General features: G+C 42.9%; 1 protein-coding gene across 3 annotated transcripts in view; it reads left to right on the top strand.

Annotated features, from left to right (window-relative positions):
- The window catches only part of SCML4 (Scm polycomb group protein like 4), a 53,834-nt gene extending 43,635 nt beyond the window's left edge, over positions 1 to 10,199 (top strand). For all 3 annotated transcript variants that reach the window (XM_065735541.1, XM_065735533.1, XM_065735524.1), the window contains 2 exons: positions 5,845 to 5,990; positions 9,551 to 10,199. In XM_065735541.1, coding sequence (XP_065591613.1) covers positions 5,845 to 5,990; positions 9,551 to 9,676 — 272 coding nt within the window. In that variant the 3' untranslated portion in view covers positions 9,677 to 10,199. The remainder of the gene's footprint in view (positions 1 to 5,844; positions 5,991 to 9,550) is intronic.
- The last annotated feature ends 1,143 nt before the right edge of the window (positions 10,200 to 11,342 follow it).

Below are 11,342 nucleotides of genomic sequence, written 5' to 3' on the forward strand. Positions count from 1 at the left end.
TCAGAGCTCCTTAATCTTGCTCAGCTGTATTACTTTCTCTGTCTGTGAATGTCACTGTTTCCCAGTCTTGGCCAGTTCAATGGCAAGGGCTCCTAAAGCTGATGGCTAAGAGGTGAGCATCACAAAAAACAAAAGTTGTTAATCTGTTGATAGCACTGATCTATAATTATTAACAATGTATTAGTCCTGGTATCATCATTGTACATGAGGATCTGCACATACAGGTGCAACTACATCCATACAGAGATGGGTTTGCCATCAAGGCCTCCAACAGGAGGATTAGCATTTGCCTGTGTTCTAGGTGCTCTGTGAACCTCTGTATATCAGCTCCAGTGATTTGTGCACATTTGTGCCTCCACCATCCCTTCTCCCCTGAATGTCTTTGCTGCCCCTAGAGCTTGTTTCTCTGAAGCAGAGGAAAGCAGTTGGCTCTTGCCTATGGCTGTGATGTTTTCAGTGACTGAAATGTACAACACAGTGACAACCATGAAGTCAGGATGTTCACAGATTTATTATGGCAATCCTTCTATCATTAAAGAAATAGTGCTGCTTCCATGCAGTCTGCTTTCATTTTCTTATCCGTTTGCCATAGTGTCAGCTCCGTAGCACAGCTCTGTACTGCTGGAATTCCCATTGCGGATTTCTACAAAGCACTGCTTGCTTCTCCTTAAAGGTAGAGAGACTATTTTTTTCACAGCTATCCTATTTTTCATGTATTTTTCTCTTTATACTTTAATAGTAATCACATCCTTTTAAATATGTATATCTTCCCATGATTGCTTCAGTGCAGCTACCCTGGAGTTTGATTACCGTCTTGGCAAAATCTCTCTCCAAGGTCTTAGGAATCCACACCTTCAATATGATGCTTCTGTGTATGCTTTTCCTCTTTCTAGGGACAATTCATACGCTGCTGAATCATAAGCGGGCAAAGATGAGTAATTGGTGGATACATGCATCCGTTCTAATCCTCCCCGGTTTGCTTCCTTAAAGACAGGGATGGACAGGGCTCATTAAAAAGAGGAAGAATTTCTCTCTAAAACCTCAATTTTTTAAAACCAATCCATTTTATTTATTGATATATCAGAAAAATAGCATGCCTTATTTGTCAGAGTGGGCAAACATCGTGGAAAAAAATCATAACTGTAAAACACAGCATACAGCAGAACAAGCTTTTCAAGGGGAATGGATGAGATTAAAACCCAGTGCTCTCATTAATGCGATTGGAAGCACGATGCCTAATTCTCCATGACTATGCTAAAAAATTTTGAACAAACAGACAAACAAACAAAAAATCTAATTTCAGAAAGCCAGTTGGGGCCACTAAGAGATAAACACGCACTTTGCTGTCATCATCTGCCAAACTGAAGCTCTTAAATCTGGGAAGGAATAGTCAAGGACATCATAAGCCATAAACCTTTCCAAGCCTGCTTATGTAACAAACAAACCCTTTATCCCAAGTGTGAAGAATTGTGCGTTCAGCCACAACGTAACAGCCTCAGCCTTGCCTGTAGCCTGGGGGCTTTATGCAGATTTTATTATCCAATATTAGCAGTTAATTGTTACCCCCTGAGGGTCTTTGTTAAAGAGACAGTCCCACTAGCTTGATACATTTATTTCCTGACAGCACTTTGGGCACAGGGTTGAAGGCTGTTTTTTGCAGACAGATGTTGCAAGCACCTTGCAGAGGGGCTGAGTCCAGCACCTCCCCCAGGCAATGGCAAGGGAAGGGAAGAGAAGGGAAGATTTGTTCCCACTGCTTCCACACACACAGCTTGCTGGGTTTTGAGGGCACTTTTACAACCTAGAAGGTTTGAAACCTGCACTAAGCATTTCCTTTTCTCCTGCAAAAGACAGGTAAGAAAAGCTCCAGTAAGCATTTGGCACCAGTTTATGGTTGTGTCTCAATTAACAGGGTGATCATGGCATCACGTCCCCATGCCACACAGTGGGTGCTGCCATCTTCTCCACCTCGGTGAAGCCTGCTGTCTCAGGAAGGCTCTCCTGCACAGCCCTCCTTCCGTGCTTGCATACAGTGGGAGGGATTTTTTAAGAAGTGTTTCCTATCTCTCCATGCTGTTGAGGGCCTGCTACTTCAGCTTACTTTCAGTAGATCTGCTGCTCCTTATTATCTGCTCCAGTACGATCAGAGAGAGCCTTTTAAAATTTCATTCCCACCCCTTTCCCCTGAGGCAAAGAAATCATTTAGGCCTGCAGCAATATTAAAGTTCATCTGTCACTCCCTTTCCACTCCTATCTATCAATGGCCTCACTCCCTCGGGGCTCTGTTTGTTTGCCAAGAACATATTTAGGGAGTCTGTTATTTATCTTCCCTTCTTTCTTACGTTTAACTCCACTCTAGCATTGTATTTCCACATAGTGGCTCTGCAGCCACCCAGCTGTTGTCTTTCCCTCCCTTCATCCTCCTCCTCAGGAATGTCTGGAGCCTGAAGTGGGCTCAGAAAAAAGCCTGTAGGGCAGGAGGTCAGCCACTGGCTCCATTGCACCAAGCTTGTCTTGCCACTGGCTTTGCTGGGTGTTGGGTACTGACCCCGTACTTCCAGCCATCCTCACAATGGTTTCAGCTGGGATAGCCTAAGAACGTTCCCCTGCAGGGAGCCTCTTCCCCATCCTCTCCAGTATCAGCACAGGCAGGAGGGGGAGTGCTTCGCTTTGATTACCTGAATTTCCATATCTCATTCCATTAATTTGACAGTTGTTTTTTTTTTTTTTGCCACCTGTCAAAAACAGGAAATTGGATTTGACCTAGATTACGATCTCTAAAATAATTATTGGTCCCAAGCACTCCCATCTCTTTGTAATCTGAGTATTCATTATCATCTTGATTAATTCTGATGACAGGATGGCATAGGATACCCAGGAGACATGAGACTTCCTCATTTATCTAATTCTTAGGTTAAATGTGAATACCTTCAGATAAGAAAAAATGTATAGTACTTGCCCTGCTGCCATCAAACAATTTTGTGCTTAATATAATCTTTTAGCAAAGTGATCCTATTGAAACAGAGAACTCTTGCCTTTGTGTAGGCATGAAATGATTTATTTTTTTCAGAAATAAAGAAATTGCACCACTTACATGTGTGAATTACAAAGTTAGAAAGTCAGAAAAAATTAGAAAATAAAATACATTTTAAAAGATATGGAAAAAGTTTGTTTCCAACCTCACTAGCTATGAACTGCTTTTGAGATGCTTGTCTGCAAACTGATGCTATCCCAGTTTTATGACAGCATTTAAAGTTAGCTGCTTACATGCAAGGAAAATCACACCATTCATGAAAAAGCAGCAGAGAATAGAAGACTTGAACCTAGGCATCTATATGGATTTAAAATAGGGTTAATATCTATGTGTCGTTTTTGTTTCTACACTGTTGTATTATACTTCAGATAGGAATTTGAAAGGATTACCTTCACTTGCTGGATGCTGGAAGAGTTCTGGCTATGTAGAGTCTTTAAAAAGGTCATATATATTTTTCTCTAAAAAATCAGATTTATGCTATTGATTGCTAGACTGTGGAGCACTGAGTAGAGTTCACCCTGTCATTTCAACCTTTTCTTCTCACTCCGCTTCTGTATATTACCAATATTTCTAATGCCTGCTGAGGTTCCCAGCTGCTCCCAGAGAATTGCTGCTCCCCGTTGCCCTTTCCTGGCATTTCTGGAAGCAATGCATTTCTGGAAGAAGGGCATTTCTGGAAGTAGTGCATTTCAGGCAGCAGTCACTGGGGTGCAGGGCTGCTCTCCTTTCACCTGGTGTGAACCCCAGGCTAATTCCCACCCCCGAGGTTTCCTTGCAGTCATGCATATTTAAGGGGAAAAATGTGATCCTCAGTAGTGACACGTTTTCCCTGACCACACTATGGCTGTGGCGTAGAAACTTCTGCAGCCTTTCAGGCACTGACTAGCCTTTCTCTCCCCTCTCTATTTTCCCTCTGTTTCACAAAAGCCTGTTTTTCCCCTCACCCTTGGATGGTGTTTATGGTGCCAGTGGCAGCATCTCCCCACATTCAGCTTGTGCTGCTGGCACGTCAGACAGCAGCAGCCTCCTCCAGGTACTGGCTTCTCCAGCTCCCAGATAAGTCATGGTTCTCCCACTTGTCCCTGACAAACTTGCTCAATGTTACTGATGATCCAGGGGCTGGTTGAGATTGCCCCATACGTTTTGCACTCTTCGTCTTCATCGCTTCATGCCAAAGAGTCCAGATGGTGTCTGCACCACTGTGTATTGCATTTATTCGGTGAGCGGAGCCCAGGGTCATGTGAGTCTATAAGAACACAAATCCTCGCTGTCTAATTAAGAAGACCTGCGGCTATTCCTTGTCCTTTATATCCAGAACAGTGACTTAGCAAATGAGAGTGTAATTATCATGATATTTACATCACATCCCATTACGAAGCCCATCGAACAGATTCACACATTCATAGCACTACTGCTTACTACAGTTCATCCTTCATAACTGCAAAATATACCTCATTACATTATACCGTGGGATGAGGCTCCAGCAAGAAAAAAGGACCAATATGCCCATAAAGCCATTATTGTGCATATATGGGCAGATCCCCACTCACATAAATCAGCACGGCCCTATTGAAGTCATCCGAACAAAGATTTACATAAGCCACCAACCCAGCCCTCTGCATTTGCTCATATGCATTATGATGATGTTTTGAGCCATGCATGGTATTCTCATACATTTTATCCATTGTTATGAACTCAGAATGTCTCTGGAGGGCTCGGCCCTTCTCTCCTCAGCAGCTTGAAGCCATTCTGCTTCCCCTCTTCACTACCTGGGGTCTCTCCACGCTACCATTTAACTATCTATGTTCTCCCTCTGTTTGCACTCTTCTGCTTCCCTTTCTGCCTCCTGCAGTGCCTGCTTGCTTACCACTTGCACTTCACATTGGAAACTGAGCCTTAACAGAAACAGATGAGCAGGTCTGGGCAAGTAACTTCTCATCCATTTCCATGCTGCTGCCTGCTAATACAAAGTTTCCTTTGTGTAGATTAAAAAAAATGGTAAACAGCTTTCCTGTAATCTAGCGGGATGCAGTTCTTGGGACAGTGAAACAACATAAGAGTATATGTATGTGTGCAAATTATATACATCTAAGGTTAAGATTTATAATTCTGTGGAGACTAAGAATAAGAACATAAATGCACTTTCATTCCGATGTGCCTTTATTCACTTGATTTAGAGCTACAGCAAGTCAGAGTGACCTTAAATCATCCAGGGCTTACACCATTAAAAAGTCACATGTGCAGTGCTCATCTCTATGTGTTTCAGTAGGTCTCCAAATAGGCATTCACCGGGAACCTTCAGCTTCATGTGGGCCTAAGATTAGCAGAACATTCACTAGGAAACCACCACTAAGCTCCAAGAGAAGTCTGAATGTCTGGATGCAAAGAAAAAAATATTTGCTAAATCCTAATTTTATCTCCTAACCTTTGTGCTCAATGGCAAGCTCCTTTGTTTCATGCCTCCAGGTTGGAGGGTGGTGTCTTCTGGAGCTGAGATCCTCACTGCTTTTGGATCAGACAGCAGGGGAAGCTTGGTTTAAGAGGCTGGCAGCTGGTACATTGTTCCTTCCCCAGCAGGAACCTGAGGGTTTCATGTTTTTTAACACAATTCACCAGCTGGGATCATATCTCCTGTTAAGAGGCTGGATCCAAAACTGCCAAGTCCCTTCTATCTTGCCCCACCAGCTCAGGCTGATGCACACAGATCCAGTGTCCAGCACATGGGGCTGCTGCACTCCTGCATGTCCACAGAACAAGGAAATCACTGCATGCTGTTGAATGTGCTGTTGTGGGCTTTTTTGTACCAATAGCCTCAAGTCCTTCACCAGAACGACAAGATGTGGCTCGGCCATCAAACAAGAATCCTTTGACCTGGACTGTGGATGACGTGATTTGGTTCGTGAAGGATGCAGACCCTCACGCTTTAGGTCCCCATGTGGAGCTCTTCAGAAAACACGTATGTAAAGGCTGCTCTTAGTGCTTCTGGGGGATTTAAGCCACCTGCAAGAGAGATAGCCAGCACGCCATGTGCACCCTGTCTATGGCTGCTATAGGCAGTGCCTGTGCCCACATGGTTTGAACACGGCGCCCTGGAAGGGGTTCACATCAAATGGCTGAAGAAACACTCACTTATTCTTCAATGAGCCCAACATCTTTAGGAAACACTCACTATTTGTTCTCACTATGTCAGCATAAATTGTTATGCTAAACCTAAGAGAAATCACATGGGATCCGGTGTTCATTTTTCACTGTCAGATTGGCACAAAAACCCTTGCTTCAATGACTTTATTTTTTTCCCCAGGATACCTGTGATTCCTCTCCAAAGAGCATATTTTTATATATCTGTGGACATCTAGCAGAGAAGCCTGAAACGGCCAAATTTGTGGATTTTTAGTATTATATAACTACATAACCAAATTTAACAGACCTGCTGACACACTAAAGAATATGATCATTGCCTTCATTAGGCCATCTCTATTGGTAGAAATCATAATTAGTAAAGTAGACTGTGTAAATACATATCAGCAATTTCTTTTTTTTTTTGCTGGATTTGGTAGCACTGAATCTAACTGCATCTTCAGCCTCATCTTCCCCTTCTTGACCAACTCAGAGCATGAGCCTCAATAGATGCTCACCACAGTCAGGGTCTGAGGCCATTTGACATCTGCAGACAGGGTGGTGGGGTGAGAACAGAGCAGGCACAGCCTTGCTAGGACCAAACCTGTGATTGCAGGCCAGGTGCAAGCCTACTTTCCCTGCCTTCTGCAGAGAAGTCAGATGGCCAACGTTGGCCAGATAGGCACCAGGAAGATAAATGAACTACATGCAGACTTAAAGAAACTTGCTTTGGCATGAATTTTTGAGACTAGCAGAAGGAGCTGTGCACCAGTAGATAAAATTGCCCTGGTCTGTGAGGCACACAGGTACACTCCCAGGATGAATATTTAATCTCGGGTTACTGGGCCTGCTGTTCTGAAGCATGCCATGCCACAATACTATCTCTGCTCTGTGAACAAAGAAACCGAGCTAAACTGCCACTGAAGACTGTTTCTGTTAGCCTTTGTGAAGCACCCAGCACCTATGGGCTCTACTCATTATTGGTTTCCTTGTAAAATATGCAGTACATTTGAGAACCTGGTAAGATTACCACACAACTCAATTCAATTACGCCTCGGAGTTATATATGTCCCTGCAATTTTTCAGCCTTCAAATCTCATCTGGATTAGCACAGAGACCTCAGGGGTGAATGACAAGTGATTAGTCCATTAACCTTAGCCATATCCTCCTGTATATTCAATCTTTCTATGAAGCAGGTGCATAATTTACTTAGAAGCACTTACTGCCATTGACAAGGCCCAGCTATCACCTGAAATTGTTGCTTTGGCAGTCAGCTCATCTGAGCTATGACACTGGGAGGAAGAAGGTGGTGGGGCCATGAGGAGGGCAAGGATGGGGAGGTATCCTGCACATGGGCAGCACTCTTTCCCATTGCTATACTTGTCCATGTGAGTGCTGACTGCAGCACCCAGAGCTATTCTCCCAGTTGTAGGAAGATGTGGCCCACACTGGCCACAGCTTCAACACACGTCACAGCATTTTGATAGCTCTGGCATTGCTCTCCTTTCCAGGAGCAGAAGCGTGGATCAACCACCAAGTACAATTCTTGTGCTGAAGGCACAGAACTTGGTTAGGGTCTTCTCAGAACACATGCACAAAATTGGCACAAGCACAGCAATACCCACTCTTGCAGTTGCAAGCTGTATGTTCATACTTGCTGTATCATTATCTTGCAACTCATACATTTGTTGTTCCCATCTCTTGCAGTAAAACAGCAGTCCTCTCACTTGCAGTGGGCCATATCTCAATTAATGTGTGTGAAACAAGCTAATTGCACTGAATTTAACAGCTCCAGATCTGGTTCAAGATCTTCTACTGCAAACTTGGGAATCATGCTGTAAATCCCACATTTTTAGATTTATTTATTTTTTTAACAGCTGACACGGTAATACTGGAGAGAAGTCAAGTCAACAGTCTGTACAGGGATTTGGTTAATACAGGATATTTGATGGGGTACGAATTCTCCCTCTGGCAAACTCTAGTCATGGAGTTTAATTTTGACCTCTACTCCATCAGAGTATTTCCTTCATAGAAATAATAAATTGTTGAATTCAACATTTAGAAACAGCTGCATTCACACCAAATACCTTGACAGGGTTTTTACCCAATGGCATCACAGCTCCAGGAGCATGGTTTTCTTTCTTAAGCAAATATTAATTAAATACGATACTTAATGTTCCATTTCTTAGCTTCTTTAAAATAATGGGAAGGAGAGGGGGAGAGCAAAGAGAGTTTTTGTAATGGATGGAGTGGGGGTTGCAGAATGAAGAGCCTCAATTGATTGAGTTAATCAGAAAGTGACCTTAACTGCTCATCAGTTAAATCACCTGCTGAATGGAATAATAATGATCAGGGCAAATTAGGATCCATAGTATTGCTTAATTAGTAGGTAATGGATCACAGAGGAAAGGTGTGCCATGAAAACCATTGAATACGATATATACATCATTAGAGCTCCTGTGTGGCTGTCTGTATTTATGCACTCACATGCTTTATTTATGTTTTAGCTCCCCAAGTAAGCAAGTAAGGTGAAGACCAGGAGAAGAGGTAGTATTTTTAGGCAGATCTGCTAATACAGTTTGGGGAAAAAAAAAAAAAAAAACGAGGCAAATTCAGGAACCAAAGAAGGATATTTTATTTGGAAGCTTCTGTGCCTTACAGTCATACGAGAACTGGTAGAGAATCAGTGCCCATCTCACTGCACATCAGTGCTATCTGGTGCTCAGTACAGCGCTTTTAGTTACAATAGGTTTTCAAGCCAACAGCTCTGGGATAAACAGATGAACTTGGTGGCAATATCCACCAGTTATATGAGAGTTAAATTAATTTTGAATAGATTTTATTAATATGTCAAATGAATTATGGTACTACTGCCTTCAATTTAAGAAATTAATTACATGTATCACTGGGTATAAGTAAGCGTACTGGGGATACATTAAATATGCAGATAGCCAGAACAAAGCCAGACCTGAGATTCAGAGGTGTGCTGTTAGCAGTTCATGAGGCCACATCCCTCTGTCCCTCTGTCTCTCACTCCTTTCTCTCAAGATCAACTGGTTTTCTCAGAAATCGGTTTTCTCTGGGCTTAGAGCAAGTCTGATATTTATAAGAACCCTCATGATTTTACTGCCACAGAATTGAAAACACTGACAAACCTTACGGTTCCTTGAAGAATAAGAGGTAATATTTGATTAAAGCCTCCTTTAAAGTTTTCCTTTTATCCTACTTCAGCTTTCAATTTTTTAATGAAATTTCAAAATTCATGACATTTCCGTCCAGGATGTGCTGTTTCTGATTCACCTTGGGTAATGCATCAGGACACAGCGTGGCATTCTTGCTTTTGTGGCTCTGGAAGCAGGGGCTTAACATATTTTGATTCTCTTTCTCTTTTGAAACCAGGAGATTGATGGCAATGCTTTGTTGCTGCTGAAAAGTGACATGATCATGAAATACCTGGGGCTGAAACTGGGTCCTGCGCTGAAACTGTGCTACCACATTGATAAGCTCAAGCAAGCCAAGTTCTAACAGTTTCCTGAACAACAGCAGAACCTGACCTAAATCTAGACAGAAAACTGTAGGTAACATGCTGCCTTACAGAAATGCATTCTTTTGCAGATTGTTTTTCCCTCTTTTTTAACAAAGACTTTGTCTTTTTTAACATTAATGCATCTTCACAATTTTTTTAGTCCAAATGGGACTTTTGGGCTGCTTTGTGTTAATAATTTGCCAAAAAGTGTATAATTACAGCAATTATTTTGTACCATTAGTATTATTATGATTATAGTGAGTCCTATTTTTGTAATCAGAAGGGGGAAATCAGAAGCAAACACAGCGACTGCTGGCAGAAAGACCATTGGGTGTCCTCTGGGCAGGGATGGGGTGGGATGCGGTGCCGGCTGGCCTGCTGTGCTCAGAGCGTTTGTGGAATGCACGCCCTCTGGTCAGCCGGCATTGAATGGGAACCACCCTGTGTCTTGCACTATCATCCAGAAAACTTGAATTCTTCAGTTTGAAAAAAGAAAAAAAAAAGGAAAAAAAGAAAAAAAGGAAAAAAAAGGAAGAGAAAGAAAAAAGTAGAATGAAAATTAAAAGAGAAAAAAAAAAGAAAGAAGGAAAGAAGAAAAAAAATGTAAAGAAATTAAAAGAGGGAAAAGCTTCTTACTACAGCTGAAGTACTTTTTCCCACTAGAGGGAGCAGCCCTAATAGGCTTGAGGCTGGAGCTGTGATGACATGGTACTTTCCATCTGATGAGCTCTGACCAGCCGACTCTCCTAGCCAGCGCATCTCTAAATACCCAGGAGGAATCGCAGGCTCCCAGCAGGACAAGCCGTCACCGTTTACAGTTAATAATTTCAAGAAAAGTCCCAATGCAGAAAGCGTTTCTGACAGGATGTTTCCCGTTAAGCTGAAGAGGGGGTGGATGGCTCCCACGGTGTCTGGCATGCTCAGCCATCGTCTCCCCGCCTTTCTGCCTGACCTATGGTTTGCAGTGCTCTTTAAAGAAAAAGGAAGCAGAATTTCTGGGTTTGCTCTTTTTTGCCAGCTGGGAGCGTTCCCCATTAGGAGGGCACACTGCTGTGCACTGCGGTGATGGTCAGGCTGTGGTACGTGCTGTAGGGCCACTGCCTGCTTGCTCTGCTGCAGAGGACAACGCACACTTGCTTTAAGCATATGTGCACGTTTTCACGTGAACTCAAAGTAATGCTCTCTGGCCTCTTACACAAATACAAGAGGTGCTCATTGATATTCTATGTGGCCAGGCCGGGAGAAGGGCAGGTCAAAGGGTAAAGAAGTGATTTGTGGAGTATGTATCTCCTCACCTTCATCCTTCACAAATGGGGGATTATGAAGGGCCACATCCATACAGTTTAAACACTTGGTGCATGACAAGAAGTGGTAGCAAATGTTTGTTGGTCATGAAAGCTGTTTTCAAGCTTACCTCAAGAGAACTGGGCAATGGAGGCCTGATAATAAGCAAGATATCACACTATCCATGGCAGCTTCTATAGAGCAGAATATTACTGAAAAAATACCTCATGGAATGAAATTCAATGGGCTGCATGTTGCTAGAATATAACTCATATGAAAAGGTACCACTACAAGACCTAATCCTGAAAATCCTTGATCTAACCTGGCCTCGAGCACCGTCAGGGATGGGGCACCCACAGCTTCTCCAAGGCAGCCTATGCC

Source organism: Cyrtonyx montezumae, unplaced genomic scaffold, assembly GCF_038088225.1.
Source record: "Cyrtonyx montezumae isolate F1298 unplaced genomic scaffold, pur_monq_1.0 scaffold_0, whole genome shotgun sequence".
NCBI lineage: Eukaryota > Metazoa > Chordata > Aves > Galliformes > Odontophoridae > Cyrtonyx > Cyrtonyx montezumae.